Source organism: Solea solea, chromosome 21 (genome assembly GCF_958295425.1).
Source record: "Solea solea chromosome 21, fSolSol10.1, whole genome shotgun sequence".
NCBI lineage: Eukaryota > Metazoa > Chordata > Actinopteri > Pleuronectiformes > Soleidae > Solea > Solea solea.
In genome coordinates, this window is record NC_081154.1 from 13,119,962 (window position 1) to 13,141,237 (window position 21,276).

At 40.3% G+C, this 21,276-nt stretch overlaps 1 protein-coding gene across 2 annotated transcripts in view; it reads left to right on the forward strand.

The window, feature by feature from the left end:
* Positions 1-21,276, forward strand: part of LOC131448780 (A disintegrin and metalloproteinase with thrombospondin motifs 3) — a 39,275-nt gene that overhangs the window by 4,613 nt on the left and 13,386 nt on the right. Inside the window, exons 3-6 of one of the 2 annotated variants that reach the window (XM_058621523.1) lie at positions 9,062-9,218; positions 11,134-11,330; positions 16,194-16,277; positions 17,988-18,144. In XM_058621523.1, the coding sequence (XP_058477506.1) occupies positions 9,062-9,218; positions 11,134-11,330; positions 16,194-16,277; positions 17,988-18,144 (595 nt within the window). The remainder of the gene's footprint in view (positions 1-9,061; positions 9,219-11,133; positions 11,331-16,193; positions 16,278-17,987; positions 18,145-21,276) is intronic. The other variant, XM_058621524.1, reaches the window with a different exon arrangement.

Here is a 21,276-nt window from a genome sequence, read left to right on the forward strand (position 1 = left end):
TTTTGTTTTTCATGCTAATTTGGCATGCTGGTTGCCCAGAAGCAGACCATTCAACTCTGACAGTTTGTACAGAAATGCTTGGGTGTATTCCATATTCTTACTGACTGACCTTCCTGGGTATTTTCACACCACATGGTGCCTGTTTAATGTTTAATAATGAAATAGGCAATTGGAAGTTTGAGAGCACATTGAGGGTATTCCTTTCAAACCAAAAAACTTCCCTAAATTGTATTTTTATTGATATCTTACAGAATTTCTTTGTCTGTATAACAGCTAGCAGCAGGCACAGACACAACTATCTGTATGAGCACATCCACTTGGTGCCAAAAAAACGCAAAGATGTTGTTTCTGTTGTTTTTGTGATTAGGGTGAACTCATCCTTTAAAGATTCTAAAGAAAATCATTTGTGCCTTTCTTTACATCAAAGCCAACATCAATACAGGCCCGTAAGTGCCTGCAGGGTTGTTTTAAGGAGCACGCGGAGATGTGTGAACGGCGTGCATGCAAATTATTTATTTATATAGTGTCTTTTTGATGTGGAAGAAAAATGGAGGAGACGATCTCTGATGAAAGGACTACATCTGAAAGGAAGAAGAAAGTGAATCACTTGCGAAGATAGTCATATGTGGGCCATATTTCTGTGACGCACTGCACCCCATTTGGAAATTTATGTTTGATTAATTAGGGACAGCATTATGCAGATCTTGTTGCAACATATTGTCTGTGTGTCAAAGATAAAGTTATATAAGTTATAGTAGGGGCGGTTTATTTTTACCTTCATCATTTCCATGACTTGTGTAGTCCATGTAGAACAGACCTGCATTCATCTCATAATGCCCGCTATACATGATCATATGATTTTGGGCTTTCCCAGACCAAAGATGTCCAACATGAACAATCGTGGCTATTTCTGCGGTCGTGGCTCATACAGTGGTTCTTTGTTGTACTGTGAGAGAGGTATTACATTTAGGACGTCCATCGCACGTGTGTGTGCTGCTGCAGCCTGTTGCTATCGGGTTGCAATGAATTTATTGAATGAATCGACAACTATTTTTATAATCTACTTAATTGTTTTTCTTTGTTTTTCTTTTTCAATTCAATTCAATTCAATTCAATTCAATTCAAATTTAAGGATTTCAGCCTCTTAAATGTCAATATTTCCTGGTTTCTTTGCTCCTCCATGACAGTAAACGGTATATCTTTGGTTTGTGGACATAACAAAATGCTTTGAGAAGACGTCATGTGGAGGTTTGCATTTTTGCATTTTAAGGACCAAACTAAGAACAGTTCAATCAAGAAAATAATCGACACATTGAAAAGTTATGCAAATTAGCATTAGTTGCAGCCCTTTCCCGATAGTACTTGCTGCTACATCTTATCTAATCTGTGGTACGTGTACCACCAGTGGTACGCAAGGTCCCTCCGTTGGTACTTGGAGGAAAATCAGAAATTCTGTTCTACTGTGTATATACCAGGGTATGTGATCGGAGCGGAGCTAAGGGATCTAATTTCACTACACCAGTGTCTGAAGTATATGTGAGGAAGAGGAGGATAATGAGAGAGCAAACTATCTTATTGGGAATAAATCTCTGAAAAGTCTGTAGCTGCCTTTGCTCGGCCTATTTACACCACTGTATTTGAACGGTGTTGCTTTGAGGGATCAATATTTTATCAGGTGGTGCAAAATGTCCGAGAACCACTGATCTAGACTAACCTGTAGGTGTCTGTGATGCAATAGGTGTCTTCATTGTATAGTCTGCATACATCACACGTGATTTGCTAGTGCTCGTGCTGGATTATTTGCATAACGCGTCTTGATTGTGTGGAAAGTAGGAGCATTTTGTCAGATTTTGGCAGAATTCTCATTGCCATCCATGTCAGTATGTCCTCTCCAGACGCTCTGCGCCTCAAGAAAAGATTCCCAAAAAGCAAAGGCATGACATCATCGTTAGTAAATTACATTAACCCAGTCTCCTGGCATGTGCCACGAAGATTTATGGCATTCCAAGTGCATACCAGATCTGATGTTTACAGTGGAGCTGCAGATGAATGTGATATCTTTTTCAGGCACATCAGTCTTCATAGCAGCAACAGAATGTCAGCCTGCTTAGGAAGGGAATGCACAAATGGCGCAGTGTTCTAAGCCAGAACTGCACTTTCAGTTTCAGTTTAATATCATTAACGTTTCATTGACCTACTTGTCAGCTTGTGCAATAACCCTCCTCTTATGACCACTTCATTTCCTGCTAGATGGCAACAGCTGTGCACTACGCACAAACATGACCTATTGTTGTGGTGAAACAAGTGATGGCTCTAATCATACCGGAGCTGCTCATGTGTTGGGAATTAGCACCGATGAGGGGCTGATTGAATTACATGTGTGATGGAAACAAGGGTGCCAGATAACTGCAGTCTGAAGAGTGCTATTTCTGTGTCCCATCGGTTAAATAGAGACAGAGCCACCTAGCAACAGTCAGGAGTCAGTCAACCTACTGTTTTTTCTGTGGCTGGATGGGGTGTGGGGTGCAGTTTTCCATCCATTGGAGATGGAAAATACTTTGTCAAATTGTTCTATTCATGAATGTTTGCAAGGATTCTGTACAGGGCTGGTCCCAGTCCAGTGGCCTCTGGTGTTCCAGTACTCCACTGGCACGGATTTAAAGTCACTAAATTAAGAGCTCCATCACTAGAAGCCTGACTCATGTACCAATAATGTGATATGTCGTGTCACTGTATGCAGCAGCTATGGTATGTCTGTCTCAGTCACAGACTCACACTGTGCATACCACAATTCTATACGACAGTAATATCACATTGGCACATCCACTATGTCTACTACTCCAGCTTCTCTCCCTATTACTCTTGCTACCACTAAGTTATTTCTGTGGGTCTCTTTTATTTCAGTTCTCTACAACCTTGCTGCCAGCTGCAATAATTACTGAAACTACTATAAGGAATCGCTGAGTAGTAGACAACACGGTGGCTGGGGGGGGGGGGGGGGGGGGGGTGTTGTGCCAATCTCAGCTGACATAGGGCGACAGTTGGCCAGTCCATCGCAGGGCCACATATAGAGACAAACAACCATTCAACCATTCATGCTCACTCTCACACCTATGCTCGATTTAGAGTGTCCAATTTACCTAATCCCCATATTGCATGTTTTTGGACTGTGGGAGAAAGCCGGAGAACCTGGAGAAAACCCATGCACACGCATGAGAACATGCACACTCGAACCCAGGTCTTCTTGCTGCAAAGGCAAGAGTGCTATCCACTACACTAACTGTGTGGTCCCTATGTGTCATTTCATGTGTCATAAAATGGGAAAAATCAAATCAAATATCTATTGGAGGTCAGCAGTAATTCTCTCATTTCAGATTTGGCTTTATTCTCATTTGTGTCTAAATTAAACAAAGGAATGTACTGGATCAAATCTAATTGCATCAAACTGAATCTGCTTTATTCACGGCTACATCATCATTATTATTATTAATGCTCTTTGATTTCAGTCTGACACATATGAGAGCCCAATTTTCTCTTCATAATCTTTATTTGACCCCCGGCTATGCATGCCCTTTGTGGTCCAGCGCACTGAGATGTGACAGTTGATGAAAAGGAATCAAGTATTAATTCACTGTCCCTACTACCTGTCTCGCAGCATTATTACAAACCTGTAAGTCCGCTAAGCCATGACTTTCTCTCGAGCTTATTGATCTTCGAGGATGTACCACAAAAGCTTTCTATCTTGCGTCACTGGTGTGTGAGATGCTACGTCGTTCGCCTAGATGCATCACAAGTTTCATATCAGATCTTGTTGCTAAATTTAACTTGCGAAAGAGTGTGTACCTTGATTTCAGCGGTTGACAGTCTCATGCAGCACGCACAGGACTGAAATTATACGTTTCTTAACGAGCTGCCACAAATTACAGGTTAAGATCCTGGAATAACAGCTTTACTTTGATTTCCTTGCAGGTTGCATCACACTTATATTTTCTCATTGATTTTCTCACCAAAGTCTCCTTGTCCTTATTTTATGTAAAACATATTTATGCACCACATAGAGTATATGGCAACAACAAGGCAAGTCCACCTTGCAGCTCTCACTTCATTTGTTCCTTGCCTCCTGTGCTTTTGCTGCATATGACAGACTCCAACATCTAGGGTCCCTGATCTACCATACAATGAATATCCACCTTTAAAGTTGCTTTTGTCGAGTAAGCTATATTAGTGTATTTATTTGTTGCCTTGTGTTGCCTTGCTTCTAATAAACCACTTGTATGCACACTCACATCCCACGGAGCAACCCAGTGATCACCACATCATCGGACCTCTCTTGACCTCAAAATTATAAAACAACATTGAGGTCCAGTCTGTGATTCATGCATTGATGCTAAATAGAACCGTTGAAGCTGTGACATACACAATGTTGCTGTGATGACAATGAGGGTCTCCTCTACATCACTGGTCATAGAAGTGTGTTCTAAAAATTGTCAATGCTGTAGAATAATGTGATGAGCTACTTTTGTCTGCCACTTCCTGAGCTCATGGCCGCAAGGGCCTGCTTTACCTAATCTGTTGCATATATAAGGGCGCACTCACATCAGAGAGTTTCGTTGGATAGGCCGCTTTGTTTGGGCAGGTGTAAAAGCTCAGCCGAATTCTGCCTGAAAACGTGGGTCTGGGTTCGCTTGCAAGTGAACCCTGGTGCGGTTCACTTATAGTGGGAAATGCAAACGGACCATCCAGTGAACCAAATAGAGGAAGTGAGCTTGCTACGAAGCCTGCTGCTCATACTGTTAGGTGAAGTGAAAACAGAAACCCCAAGACTGCATAAATCTGGTGATGTTCCAGTGTGTGTTTTTGTGGTGAACAAGCTAGCTGAAGGAGATGAATTTCCATTTTTGGTTGTGGCCAATCGATGAGCCAGATTTTCAACTTCCTCTTGTTTTTTTTCTTCCTGGTCAGTGCTCGTTTCGGGTCATACCTCCCCAAACGAGCAGCTGTTTTAACTGTGTGACCAGGTGGTTTGGTCTGCTTACAAAGGTGCAGTGTGAAAGTGAACCAAACCAAATGAAGGTGTGACATTTTTCGGCATTCCCCACCCAATCTAACCGAGATTATCCTGGTGTGAATGCGCCCTAAGAAGTGGACATAGCCTTCTGGTTTATAAAGTAAAGCCAAGAATTAGGATGCAGTAGTAGTTAGCCACCAGGGAGCAACTTCACTGGTTACTAACTGAAATCACTTTGAATGTAAATCTATGGAAAAATTAGCCTACTTCTTAATTGATAGTTTGGTCTTCTACAATAAAATATTGTTAAGAATGATCCAATTTAAAGGGAAATAAATGATAAACCATGGCACATAAATGGCATCTGTGTGATTGAAAGCTGGTGTGCATGAATAGGAGCCTGGTTGGTAGGTGACACCTCTGAACTTCTTTTTTCAAATACTGACACGGTGCCTGTCAAAGCTCAATGGGAGTTCATTTTGCAACCAGACCTATGTCCATTTTTAAGTGCAGTCAATGGTTGCAGCACCCCTGCTGTCATACTTGACCATGTAGCAACTAGGAACTTCATATCAAACAGGTATAATACATTAGCAGTGCAACATTTGATCGTAAGCACCATGTAGAAAGTACATGAGAGGCATAAGAATGGCATTCATTGCTACAAGTACAAATTAATTATGACTTTGACCAACTGGGCTCTAATATAAATGTTAAGGGATCAATACATATGACACAGTTCACACTGAGGCTATTAAAAATGTCCGTTCAAAATCTCGTAATAAACCATTTTGTGATTTACAGGGTGATTTACACTGACATTATGCTCTCTGGAACCACATCACTAACATTGCTAAAAATATGCTCATCAAATTTCACTGTTAATAACCTTGATAACTTATTGTTCCATGGGTTTTACCTCTCAGGCTACACACAGTCTCGTGATTGGTGCCAACAGCAGGCTCTGCAGACATTATGCAGGACTGAAAATACCCCCTTTTTTACCCAATTATTATTAAATGAATCATCCTATTTTGCACATTTATGTCAGTTTAGACATTTATCATAAACTTGATAAATGCCCCTATGTGCAATAAATATTGATTTTAAATTTTTTTGTTTTGCCGTTCGCTGTATTGATCATCATTTTATCGGCTACAGCTACCCTGATTACTTGAGATCAGCACTGGCCATTAAAAAAAAACACGCATATCATTCAACCTCTACCAATAATGTTACAAATTATAAGGATGATATGGAATTAACCTAAAATTATAAAATTTCTAACAATATGAAACATAAAAATGAAGCTAATCCTCAAATGATTTCCAGAATCTGATCAACCAGTTAATTAATGTAGCTCCAAATCAAAGCTACATCAATGCCTGTATAAATATAGCTGATTTAGCACCCATTATTTAGAAAGAATTCAGCCTTTGAAAATCCAATCACTTTGTGTCTCCTTCCCAGTGTTCTTTCCGAGGCCAGACTTTATGGTGCAGTGTACATCTGTTAACATTTGGTAGGCCTTTCCAGATGCTGCAGCTCTCTACCCTCACAGACCCTGCTTCACTTTCCACCCACTGCTGAAATAAGAGACTATAGAGGAAGTATTCTCGCATGTATTTCTTGGCATTTCCTGGTCAGGGGCTGGACAGATTCTTACTGTCATATATCCACCACATAGTTCACGGCTCTGGTGTTGTGAGTGCAGACCAGCAGGCTTGACGGAATTATTGATTTGATTTATAATGAATAATCAAATGTAAAATATAAAAAATATTGTGATAAGCTTTTTTTCCTGACCCCTAACGACAGCACCCTGGGGATTGTGTTTTTTTTAGCCACAAGATTGTCTTCTGAGCTGTTTTTATGTTTCTTTTCATTTTCATAAATACACACACAGATTTGAATATGTGTCTTCTTTCTCAGGATATAAAAACATGTCTTTATGTGCTGTGTCAAAACGAATTTCTCGAGAAACAAGACTGCAAGAAACACAAGAAATGTGTGTGCTTTTATTTTATCTTGCTTTTAATGGGTGGTGTTTTTCCCATTACATTCATGTCAATTACCACCACCCCATCGCTTCTTGGTGTGATGGTGTCACAAAAGCACAATGATGGTTGTAATTATTTTTCTACCTTTATTTCCTGTAACTATATTTGAATACCATACAAATTATTATAGATTATATAATATTAGAAATATGTGGCTTTTTGTGTGTCTGAGTTTATGTCCTACTGCATGACTTTCAACGGTGCTCCCTCTTTCCTGATGTGAGCGCTAATGCTTTCTATCCTCCCATATAATAAGAGGGAGACTTACTCAGTAGCATTATGGATGATTAAAAAAGCTTTCTTCAAAGGTTAATCACATACAAGCTAAAGGCTAACACATTACCACAGCATGTTATGTTGTATTCAGTCAGCCTTTGACAGTGCTGGTCATTCAAACAGCACTTTCACTTCCATATTCAATTATGTAACTCAGAAGCTTATACACTTAAATCTTTACATGGCTAGTGGAAAGAGGGTGTTGCAAATGGTTATGACGTTGGTGTTTTTAATCTGTAAGTTCTCATACTTGACCTGCAACCAGACGTCTATAAGATGACACCAGCTGTCAGTCTACTGGTGTTAATTCATAGTGCAGTATTTTATTGACTATTTTCCTCTGCATGGGAACATCCATCCATGCATCGTCTATCGCTTTATCCTCCACATCAGGGTAGAGGGGCTGAATGGGAACATAATTTACTAAATGATAATGCTGTTGAAGAAGACCTGAAGCCAGTGGTGGGTTCATTTCCCCATAGACTTCTGTTCAAACAGGGTTCTTTTAGCAGTTGCAAGCAAGCTAATGCTAACATGCAGAGGTGGGGGACTTGAGTCACGTGACTTGACTCGAGACTGACATAAGTCGCACATTTGAGGATATGAGTCTTGCTGACGTTACTAATGTTGGTAAAAGACTCGACTTGACTAGACTTGAAACTCCTGACTTCAGACTCGACTCTTAAATTCCACAAAGGAAGGTAAGACAGGAAGGCAGTTGGTTGCTATTATAAGCTAACGCTAGTTAACGTCTTGGTGGGTCAAAAGCTGGTTAAGGTTATTGCGCAAAAAGTTTTGTTGTTTTAGCCCAGTATTTGAAATGCATTTCCATGGTTTAATGTAGGCCTAATGTCAGTATTTGCTACATTTTAGGCTCTGTGGTTTTATTTATTTTCATTTTACTGTGGAAATAATTAATAAATATTATATCATTCCATCTTGTGGTGGCAGCAGTATTTGGAGTGAGGCTGTGAAAAGCACTGTGAAAACAAGTGTTGCTTGCTTCCACTTCTTTTCACCTTGGTTCTATGCTTTTAACTGTGAGGCATTAGTGTGCAGCGCTAAAAAAAAGATGCACACACTAAACGTGGTAAATACAGTACCTACAAAAACAGAGTGGATGTGATGAATTTAATTGTATTTTGTGTTATTTACTTTGTGTTCTAATGAAAATGACCAACATCCCCCCTTTTACTAGCAATAACAAATTGCCTGAGTCTAAGCTCTTTCATAATGGGTTTGATATGCCTCCATATGCATATTTAAGTGGTTATACAGAAATCCTGGCCCTTTTATTGTGGGTGTCACGTGGACTACACCACACAGTTGCTCTCTGTGGGAAGCTGAAGATGAGTCTGAGCAGTGTCTGCTAATTAGTTTTCTTATTGAACATCCCAGACTTAAATCAGGGCTTCGAAGGTTAACCAAGAAAAGGTTTTCTTTCAATAAATCAAAAACACATAAAGCAGATGAAAACTTGCGGCTGATTTAGACATTGTAACTCATCATCTCGTTCAGGGTGAAATCATGGTGACACTCAGTAAATCTTGGTGAATGGCTTGTAGGGCCCCAAATTGTGTCTACCTGCGTCATTTCCCATATCCAGGCCCTCACTAAATCCTCTAATTGATCAGGCACGCTATAATTACTGGCTCCAGTGGAATTACTGTCCTTTGAAGGAGGAGGGCCGCACTAATTTGGAGCCCTTTTTTTCCAGGCAGGTCTGATCCGGACTGATAATGGGGAGTTTTTCATCGAGCCCCTCGAGAAGGGCCAGCAGGACGTGGAAGTGAAGGGGCGGGTCCATGTGGTTTACCGCAGGTCAGCCATTAAGCGGGAGACAGGCCAGCGGAGGGAGGACCTCCATAATGAAGGTAGGCAAAGACTGTGGGTGACGTCAGTGGAAACAAAAAGCATCGTGCGGGTTTGTGTGTGTGTGTGTGTTTTGACTGTGTGTGAGTAAGTGCATATGTTATAGTGCATTTTCTTTTTTAATTTATGTGTATAATTATAAGCAGAGGCTTGAATCTTAAATTTAGTAGTGCTGCTTTTTGCTCAATGCTGTGAAGCAGTACTTACGGCACATTATATGAGGCTCTGTTGAGCATCCATTTGCTGTGTTGTAACCAAGGACAAAGAACAGCAATCAAGGTCGCATAGAAATAGCATATATAAGACACTGAGTAATAGTATATATGAGTAAATTGAAACAATCCTCTTTCAAGCAGTGAGGAAAAGTGGGGTGACCTTTCCATCACAGTCTCATTGACTCACCTCCATCATGAATTCTTTTTCGATTACTTCCTTGCCACTACAATAGCTTGAGCATCTGGTTGATGATTTTTTTTTTTTGTATTATTTCACTCGCTTTGCCATTGTGCGTGACTGTAAAACTGATGACTGGGTCTTTTCACTCCCTGATTCTTAGATCCTGAGCAACAATTTGAAATGTTTAATTAAGTGACTCATTCACATTTTCCAAGCTTCCTATTATATTCAACTTTATTTTCACATGCTACATTCTTGTGTGAAGTGACGCAGCTGTATAATGTGGGACTGACATGCAGCTGGGGATCTTCTTATTTTTTTCTTTTCCTTTTTCACGACTTGTTTGTGTGCTGCTCTCGTGTTGCATAATGCGGCTCAGTTCTTTCACTGATAATGCGATGATATTTTATGTTCCATGGCACTAATTTAGAGTCTCTATCCATGCTTTAATCTGTGCTATGTGAGCACAAGTGGTGTGTTACAGTTACAGGCTTGCAGTTATTTTAGGAATAATTTCAGTGATTGATGAATCTGTTAACTGTATCCCAGTTGTTAAAAATGGCTTTTACAGAACCCGGCAATTATAATTCACTATCCATGTTCCGCATGCACTCTCTGAAAAGATAATCATGTGTATCGAGTGTCACATTTGACATGTCATCTGTGAAATTAAGTGTGCATTCCAAATGACCGAAGCCGATTGATTCTGCTATCGACAGTCACACATTTATGACGCGTTAATGATTGAACACTTTGTGACTGACGATGATCACTGTGTCAACGTGGTATAATAACATGTGAGCCCATTCATACCTGCATCAAGCTGTGCACATTTGGTTTGTTTCATTATTCAGGATGCAGGACATCACACATTGTGTAATAATCCTTGTTAAACAATGACTTGGGTCTTTGCCATTTTCTTAAAGAACTGCTGCTGAAAACATTTTGCACCTGGCATCTCACCGTGTGTCTTTTACATCATTATTGCGCAGCTTTGCCTTTGATGTGCTCTCTGCGAGCTTTTCTTTTTATCGCCTCTCCGGTTTCTTACATAATACATGTAAGAATTACATTTTCACCATTTCAACTGTGTGCTCCAGAATAGAATTAGTGAGACACAAAGCTATACAATGACCATGTCCATGCACATGCATTAAAACTGCTAAACTGCTTTATCACGTGAGTGGATGTTGTTTTGAATCAGTGAGTCCGTTCTGAATGCACGTGGAGTACAACACCGTCACGTTTGGTTAGGAAATTCACCTCTGGCTCCTGTCCAGTGAGTGATGGTTCCAATGGGAACATTCTGACCAAAGATAGAGTGCCTTACAAAATATAGTCATAATATCTGCAGCCCTGCCAGAAACCCCAAAGGATTCCACCTGCTCATCCTCAGACTGTTGTTTTATGTCAGGCTTGCCACTGACATACAGCCACTATCCATGCAGCTGAAATAAGAGAAGAAATATACATTCCCGTAGTGCGTTCATTGACTTGTTTATGTGCTGCTCATATTTGCAGTGGCAGACTTCGGGATCGCTGACCTCCCTGCGGCTCTGGATCTCGTCGAACATAAACTGTCTGAGTCTGAGCGCAAGAGGAGGCACACAAAGAAAGACGACTACAACATCGAGGTTTTGCTGGCAGTGGACGACTCTGTGGTGCGCTTCCACGGCAAGGAGCATGTGCAGAACTATGTTCTCACACTCATGAACATAGTAAGTTTGATCCCGAAACATTTACAATACTGTGCAAACGTCATAAGCCACCATTAGAGGTGTAGCATATATGAGGTGTCAATTGTTTAGCGTGACACTGAACAGCAGCAGGGCTAATTGGGATGCCACACATATATATTCATTCAAGTCAAAATAGTTTGAAATTCAAAAATCATTGCCACATGATGTCATTTTGTATCTTAATGTAAAGCTTTAAGTGCTCACCTATGCATGTTATGAGAAAAAAAAATCATTAGTGGTACATTGATATTAATGAGCGTGTGCAATATTCTGAATCTAAACACATTCATTACACCAGATTTATTCATGCTCAAGCATTACATACACATGCTGAATGAGTTTAACTCATAGGATGCTTGCTAATGTATAAAAGTGCATGTCCATAAATAGTGGAAAATACTCTTTCAGGCCTCCTTCCATCAAAGGGGATTTATTTTTCTTTTGATCCACAGATTGCGTAATGATTGCAGTTGTAGGAATAGGCATGATATGAAACTTCTAGTGACTAACACTGGCATTCTCATCTTTATATACCTGTGTTTTTTTGTCCTCTCTGACATCAGACCTTGCCACACTTTACCCCAGACCCCTGCTCTCTCTAACTGTTTGTGGATTATCAGTGAGGTGGGGGAAAAACTCTCAGCTCATTCATTCCGGGTTCCACCAGCTCCTGCCACCCTAATCTACTTACTGGGCCTAAATCCCCAAGTCAGATTTTCACAGGATGCTGGTTTCACTCTGTAACAGTTACCATTTGGACCCTGCATGGTGGTCTGATTAGCTGCCTTAGACCAACTAGAAAGTTGACTAGGAGCTGTGCAGGGCAGTCACATAAGCCAGTGCCAGAAGTCCTCTCATACTGCCAATCTCTGCTCACATGAAATGAAGTGTTTATTTAATTAGGAAATTATATCCACATTCTGTCCCCAAAATATTTGGCAGGGAGAAAAGCCTGATGTTAATGATCAACATTATTATTCAACATTAGTTTCGTGCTCTCGGGGGAGTGTAATTCAGAACATCTCACATCACTGGCGTGAGAAGTAAATTTGAGGAAGTCCTTAGTTATGAAACTGTTGAAAAGTAATATCTATGTTGATTCGAAAGCAGACAATTGTGCTATTACCAGAAAGAAAGGAGCCGTCTTAACAAAACACTTTAGCTCCACTTGTAAGCAACAGACTTGTTGCTTACAAGTAAAGGTAAAGGTTCTGCCCGCTCAAATCCTCTCAATCCTGGCTCTGTGGCTTTATAATGTGTAGCACCACCTGGAGAAAGTCTCCCAGAGGGATTGATTATTGAACATCCTGTCTGCATAAAACCAAGGTGACTGCTGTGGTGCCTGCTGCACAATGGCTGTGTTGTTTGAGCAGGTTTTGTGCATGTCTGTGTGATGCAGTACCAAAGCCAGTGACACCTTGTGCCTGCAGACCACAGCTGCTTCTCTCATTTTTTTTTTTAAGCCACAACAGTCCAATTCCAGTCATCTTTGTGCTCCTCCTGGCTTTGCAATTATCCCTGTGTCTGCAGGGTTGGCCCCATATCTCAGCAGGACTCAAGAAAAAGGTTTTTGAAGATTCAGTACATTGACCTCAGGAAGAATCTGTGACTTATGTGTTAACAAAAGTCATCATAGGAGTTTTATGACCATTTAATGCTGCCCTTATTTTCTTCAACAGCTTCTCTGTTTAAGGTCCAAAATATACAGAACATAGGACAGTGGAGACTAGTTGAGGAATTTGAGTTGGTAACAAATCTGGGAGAATTTGGGGTCACTGGAGTGCTCTTTGCAGCATTTATTGACCTGAATAGGCTTCTGTGAATGGAATATTTGCTTAAATGCCTTGGGTGTAACCCGGCGTCCCAGAGCAAATTTGGACTCAAGCCAAGACGGCCTTTCTTCGGTGACAGAGCTTTTGTTCTCCTGGGCCATAATTTTACCGAAGAGAAAGCTAACTGACACACCTGTAGTTGTTTAGCAGAAGGAGCTTTATTATGTTTGCCATATTTGGACCTCCTGGGCATGTCAGTCTTTTGTGAGCCTTCATAAGTGCAGAAACTGAAAACGTCTCGTAGAGACTGTGTTTCGAGATAACACAGCGTGACTGGGGAAAAAAAAAATGACACCTAGAAGAATTTAGAGAACCCCATATGTCGCTGTAGCTCCTCGTAACTAAAGAGAATGAAGAGCAGAGACTTTATAATATGAGAAATAAGTGCTGAACAGTCATGTGTTTGTTTAAACATCATCTTGGCCATACGGATGGGTGGATAACACTGCAATTCTGTAGATACATTGTGCCTGGGTTATTTATTTCCTAAATGACTGCATCTGGAGAGATTAAAACTTATGAACAGAAATAACATTCAAGCCTTAATGATACCATTGGACTTCACCACAGGATTCATGTGAATCATCAAGTGACGTAAATGATCTGATGACCTTTGGAAGATGATTTTTGCATGTTACTGACCGGTGCTCAAATGAAAGTGATATTACAGTACATGCTGGAGAGCATAGTTGAATGAAATAGAAAAATGTATTTCTGCACTCGCATAAAATGAACACAGAATTCCACGTGTAAGAATGGTTGTTTATATCAAGAAGAATTGATGCAAACAACACGATACCATTTGAATTAAAACATGTAAAAACAAAATGCTAAGAGGATAAATTAGAATTTGTACACATGGAACTGATTGTTGTTTTGTGGGAGAACCAAGAATGAAACATTGTTATAAATTACATTATTCATGACAGAACTCACATTACCACTTTTCTATGCATTTTAAATCACCTCAGGTTTTGTGTTGGTGGTGTGCATCTGAAAACTGCACATCTCAGTCTGTGCAGTTGGATTTGACGAGCTGTATGATGGCTCTGAAGTGTAATCATTGCACGTCAATTATTTCAGCGTTGTTTGCGTTTTCCTTTTCTGTGTCACAGCTAATGTTTCAAAATGAGCCTCAGCTGTCACTGCAGGAGCAGGATTCGGAACAATATATCACAAACAATTTACTCAGCAGCCAGGGACATGTCTCAGCAGATAATTTACAGGTGTAAATTATCCAGCTAATCATGGCTTAGTTCTGTTCTTAGCTTCCTCATTTTCAGGATGTGGCTGGTTCACTGTTACACTGACTTACATGGACTGAACAGATCCATAGTTAATGTGATCAGTAACACCTGTGCTTCTCCTGCTAAAGCATCAACAGTGTCTTAATGGCTGCTGTACGAAGGGCCCAATACTCCTTTTTTACTCTAGTTACCAAAATGATGAAGTGCTCATTCATCTCAGGTAAATAAATGGAAAACAGGTTTGGTCCACATGAGCAGTAACAAAAAAAAAAAAAGAAAAGACAAACGCAATGTAAAACAACAAGGTGTGGGTCATACGCAAGGAAAACAAAGGGGAATGCTGGAAAACGTAGTGTCAACAGAAGAGCACGGAGCAAAGGGAAAACACATAGGCCCAAACATGCAAGAAAAAAACCCATTTACATTTGAAATTTGAAATTTTAGAGTGACATTTGTTTTTGAGTTTTTGTCTCAATGTCCAAAAACAGGCCAAAAAATGGAAACTATGTACAGGCATTTTTCCAACTCTCTCCCCTCTGGTGACAAAAAACGCTGATTTGCCGGCTTCCTGCAACAGTGTCAGTCAAATTACTGTAATAAAACACATATTTGCTTTGACGAGCAACTTCTCAGCTTTCAGAAACAGCTGGAATTTTGTCCGATAGCACAAACCGTTGCGTAATTACGGTAATGCAAAGTGCACTTGCGCAAACATGTCGTCTGCGATGTGCTCAGTGTTAAAGGGTAAAATGACTCTATTGTTTTCCAGTCTGTATGTGAGTCTCTTTGTTAATTACAATCCACAATCACTATGACTAAGTGATGAATGGAATAAAATATAGTTTCTCTCATTTTCCACATCACTCAAACGCCACAAAGTGACACAGCTGGTAAACCTTGTGGAGCTACTACTATTGGATGAAAATTGAAACAAGATTTGTAGGGGATCCCACCTTGTGTCTGGGTTAAGCATTTAATCATGACAGCATTTTCATGAAGCCAAATAACACTTCTGGGTCAGGCTTCATTACTGTTGCAAAACAAATGCCTGTTTAACTGGACGGATGCCAGCGGGTGACACCATATTCCGCCATGATTTCATGCTTGCTGTGAGAGGCGTGATATAGACAACCCTCCCTTATTGTTTAGACAGCCACCGCGGTATTAACTTTGTGGAAGAAGCAACGGACACTGCACTGATAAATATCAGAGCAGGTTCCAGCAGATTTTAGATACAGTAAAGCAGATTGAAATCAAAATCAATTGAAAACATGTTACTGATAAAGCCATGACACATCGCAGATGCGCAGAGGCTGACAAACAGCATTTTTCTTCTTCACAAAGCTGCAAGCAAGTATAAACACTAATCCCCAAGAGAACAAGTGAATGGGAGAAACTGTATTCACCTCTGTATCTGTTGCTTCTTCCCTGTCTGTAATCGTCCTCAGTGTAAAAAAATAACATTCTGAATATCAGCTGGTTACTTTAGATAGTTAGAAAAACTTTACTTCTTACTTTACTGCTTACTAACATCCATCCAACCCTAATTGTTGTTTTCTAACAGTTGGATGAAACTCTTGCTCAAACTAAGTTTAGTTTTTCCAACTTGTGCTTTTCTTCCCACTGACTGCCTGCTGTTCCTCACACAGTGCCAGAGTGAATTGTGCTCAGTGCTGTGGGTTATCTTTAGTCATCAAATGCAGTATGTCTCCCTTTTCCCGTCAGTGACACATGATATTCAATTTCCCCCCTCCCCCCCTCAGGTTGATGAAATCTACCACGATGAATCTTTGGGAACCAACATCAACATCGTCCTTGTCCGCATGATAATGGTCGGATACCGACAGGTGGGTGATGTTACGTGTTTTGTGATGTACATTGTATTCAAAATAACCTTTAAAAACCCTACATTGCTGCATTAATAGCAACTGACATTTGAGATTTTGATACTCAAACATTGTCACAATTAAAATGTTTCAAGTCGGTTAGTAATAATTATCCCAGATTTCTCTATGTCTGATTTGCAGTAAGCCAGTTGTCATGGATGCGCTGAACACCACCTACTCAGTCTTGTCCAGAACTTATGGAACACTTTGTTTTTATTACATCTCAAAGTTGATCATTTTCAATTAAAAACTGTGAATATAGGACTTTTAATTTGAAAGCTCTCTAAAGCTGGGCCATCACAATGTCTGATTTGCAGTTTGCTAGTGGATATAAATGTCCTGAACACAACCGAGTTAGTCCTGGTCAGAATGCAGGACGCTGTTTTTAATGCAGACCACAAACATTACAGTATTTAAATACTGTACCATTGATGTTTTCATTGCTGCTCAGAAGCAGCTGTTGCTTATTTCAATCACTCAAATTATCTATAAATGGACATTTTGCTTTTTTTTTTATTGCGGTGTGACTGGTGGTAGTAATCGTTTGCTCTTTACTGCACATATTTTATTATACTTTTAGAATTGATGCATTCTATTTTTCTCTCCTGCAGTATTTTGCATAAAATAGTGTACACATGATGACTGTAGTGTCCATTTGTGTCCAGAGTTACCTTGGCCGATGAAAAATGTGGTGCGGTTGGACTTGGGTGCATAATTCCTTTCAAGGTCATTTATTCAGTCCATTGCAAATGCAAAAAAAAAACTTGCAAATGCAAAAAAATATAATTCAGCACAGAATAAAAGGAACTATGGTCAAAAGTGTGTTTTTGACCGTGTCCTACTTTCCATCAGCCAAAACCTAACCTGCCCCTATCAACTTTGATCCCTCTCACGTCACAGCCGGGCCGATGAAGGACATGCAAAAATAAGTCAAAAATATTAATATCCAAAAATAACCATCAAATAATGGCAGTTAGATGCACTGATTCTTGCTGGTGCTGCATTTTGCATTTGGCAACCATTCTGTCTGGTTGCCAAAGCAGAGAGAATGTGTTTACATATGACCACTTTGCTGAACTCTGCGTCACCAGCACATGCTCAGAGAAGAAAGAAACAAATATTTCATCAGTTCCTCTGACTCTGGCTTTCTGTTCATTTCCCCTCCCGGCTCCACATTCTGTTTTTGAGCAATGGTGTTGTTGTTGTTGTTATTCTGAGTTTTGTTGTTTCATCAGATAAACATGGACTAACACTTAAGGATAAATGCATTTCCACAGTTTGCACTTGGAAATAATGTGATCATAAATCACTTGTGACACTCTATGCCAGGTTGAGAAAAAACACACACATGGGAGGGTTTGTGTTCATAATTAAAATCTGGCACATTACATATACACTTCTGCCTTTCACTTCACTGCTAAGAGAACTTCAAGGTTGCCATGCCATTTCATAACGGCAAGTCTGTGAACTGATGTTGAGCACAGGCGTGCAACAGATGTCTCCTGTCTGTGAATTCTCCGGAAATGTTATCTAAACGTTATTCACATTGAGTGTGACAGAACACCTGAACTGAATGGGTAAATAGAAGTCAATGTAATGCCTCTTAGAGAGCACTGACAAACTGAGCAATTTCTTTTTTTATTCACACTAAAATGTCCTCCGTCTCTGCAGTCGATTAGCCTGATCGAGCGCGGCAACCCGTCCCGCAGCCTCGAGCAGGTGTGTCGGTGGGCCAACACGCAGCAGCGCCGCGACCCTGACCACGCTGAATACCACGACCACTCCATCTTCCTGACAAGGCAAGATTTTGGACCTGCAGGTATGCAAGGTACTGTATTTTTTCTCGATCGAGGCCTGTGCAGACTGAGTGCTGATATCTGCTTCCATTCTCAAAGGGGTTGGCTTCAAGTCTTGCCCAGGTAAGGTCAGCGGAAAACATAAATGTCAAGGCTGCAGATGAGGTCATGAACCCAGACCTGCCTGCGGTAATCTCAGAGAAAATTTGTTTATTTAGCGGCTTTCAAAAACCTAGCTGACTTGACATTGATGCCACCCTGGATATGAACAACTGATTTTGCTGATGAAGGTTTTTGGCATGTAGAGGAAAAACAGAAATGACTGACACATGTTTACTAACTGTTCCGTTTTTTTTTTTTTTAGTTTGGAAACAATTAGTTTGAACTTGTCTTCAAACTGTGATTAAGAACTTTGAACTGTGGAGGGCAGCATTACACCTCTACGTGTAAAGCCTGCCGGAAATTATTTAAAGTACTTGCCTACACTCACATATTCACTGTTATCGATCATTCTCTATTCTAATAATACATGTATGCCATTGTTAGGAGATGTTTTGCACCGTCCATGCTCTACATGTTCAGTACGTTTCCATGCATGGTTAATTGCACTAATATACTCGTCCAAGCGCGGAATCGATTTATTTAATTCATTGTGTAATTAGGTCATTTCGGGTTTAGCTGGCAGCTAGTTGTTAGCATGTCAATGGCCATTCAGAGTCTTTCCACCATCCATGAACTTGAATTATTCAATTCTATGTGCTGCCAGAGCATAAAGTTGCTGCTCTCCTTGTCGCTCCAAAAAGTGCACCAGTGTGGATGTTATTACTTCCAGGTCGAAGCTTGAGGGGGGGGGGGGGGGATGGGGGTGCGACTGCATGTATCCAGACTGTGGTGATTGACTCTGGGTGTGTTAGCCTGACTTAGTCTGATGTAGTGCAATTTAATTTGGACTGACGTGTTGACATGTATTATTTTAAAAATCCAGTTTTCATTTCCTTGTGTGGTCATGGAAACGTACTGAGTGTGGCATCTGTCTCACCGTATATTTCTTCTTTTCAGCCCTTCAAAACAAAATTTGAAGTGAGCCGCCAAACCTCCAGAGAGACTGCGTCCACAGTGAACAAAAATCCTCTGTGCTCAAGCTCAATATCTTGCATTGACCTGTGTGTATTTTTATCTTTTAAGCACACATGTCATGTTTAGAGGACAACCCGAGGCTAAATGGTTTGCTTGTCACACCTCCCGATGTTGCCATAGCTGCAGCTGGGTTGTGTTCCCAACATGCCACGTTTCTATGGCACCTTGCACCGTGCTGTCTGGGCTCAGTGCTGAATTACGGGGTCAAGAGCAGACATCACACTCATGTGACAAAGCTTTGCTGTGAGATGGTAGATTCTATATCCAAACACAGGCTATACCTGTGCAGAAAGACGAAAACCTGGATATATGGTGTCAAATGGAGTCAAAACAACACAGTGAATTTTGTGTGATCAGCACATACATAATATTCATTTCCTGTGATTTCAAGTGTTTTTTTATTCCTCCCTGCTCTTATTTATTTCATGGGAAGTATGTGAAGTATTCAAGAGAGGTCCGCCATCTCTCTCCTCACGCATGACATCAGCACAAGAGAAATGGATTTTTGAAGCCAGCTGCTTGTTATGTGTGCAAAGCTCCCACTCTCCTCATTGTGAGAATTCTTCTAAATCCTTTCTTGAAAATAACGGGTCACACTCGACAACTGCTTTTATGTTTCACTCCTAAACTTGCAAACCACCAGCCATAGAGCCATCAGCCACGTGGCCTTCATGAAGTAATATTGCTTTCTGCTGTGACTCAAATACCTTTGCTGCAGAGGTTTCTCTTTAAAAGTAACCCGACATACACGCTGCTCAAGAGTTTTTTTTTGGTTTTTTTTTATCACCGGCTGTCTGTCTGCTGCATTTTCTGCTTTTTACCTGCATGCCAAAAAGGTCTTCTCATGGTCAGGAAGCATGAAAGATAATCTGAAAGCTGCCAAAAGAAGGCCAAAATGTAAGCGAGCCTCTGGACCAAATCAAACACGCTTAGCTGAATCACTGCACACCTCTTGATCGAGTTATGTTTAATGATTGTGCTTTGCTTGAAAGTTTGTTGTCCTGGTGGCAGTTGTTGTCATGCCATGCACATACTGTATCTGCTGGGTAACGATGGCAGGCTTCCGAGCTCACTGTTGTACTTTGCTGTTGGACTTTTTAAATGTAAAATAACGAGATGTTCACAACACAAACTGTCCCGAAAGAGCTCCAGCCTCCTGACACCGTAAAAAAGGAATATCGTATAGGGAATAACTTGGCAACAGGCGGGCCACAAGCAAAAATGTGGCCTACCAGCAATGCTACACAAGTACATTTTTTTTAATTTCACAGTCTCTGCGCAACTGACACAAACATCACTATTATCTCCGTTTTGTCAGCAACATTTGTAATGAAAATGTGTGACCTTTGGTCTAAAGATTGTAATTGCTGACGTGAAAGACAAACTACAAAATAGCTTAAATGCAATAAGTCAGCAGTCAAGTGAACTATTTAAACCTATACAAAGCAAATGTAAAAAATGTCACTTGTGTCAGATTATGTGTCACTTCAGCTGGAGGTATGTGCCTCGTACTAAAATCCTTAACACTGACATACACATGGAACAACTTGACACATTCTATAACGGTGTGTTCCAAATTCCAGATGTTTTTTTTAATACTTTTTTTGTCTTTTTGATAGATTTTGATTATTTTCTCGTCCACTATCTGAGAAAAAAGTTGGCCCCAGTTTATTATTTTCAAACAGTATAAAATGTTTAATATTCTAACCACAGTCTCTTGCCCAAGGTCATCTGATTTGGCCCCAGCTCACCCTGAATGAATATGTGGTCGAAAATAAATGAATGAATTATAATGCTATTAGTCAAAAGCCTGAGAATGTACTTTATATACAACATGGTGTTAAATGCAGGCCGAATTTAAACATCACTGACGCTGCATTGTTTCATACATGAATTCATAAATAAAAGAGGTTTGTCTGGCACATTATTCACGGATGCTTTCATAAGTGAAGGCTCACCCTCTCTTCAGCTCACCGAGTATATTTCGCATTGAAAGAATTTTCACTTCACAGTGTTAGCAGAACTAC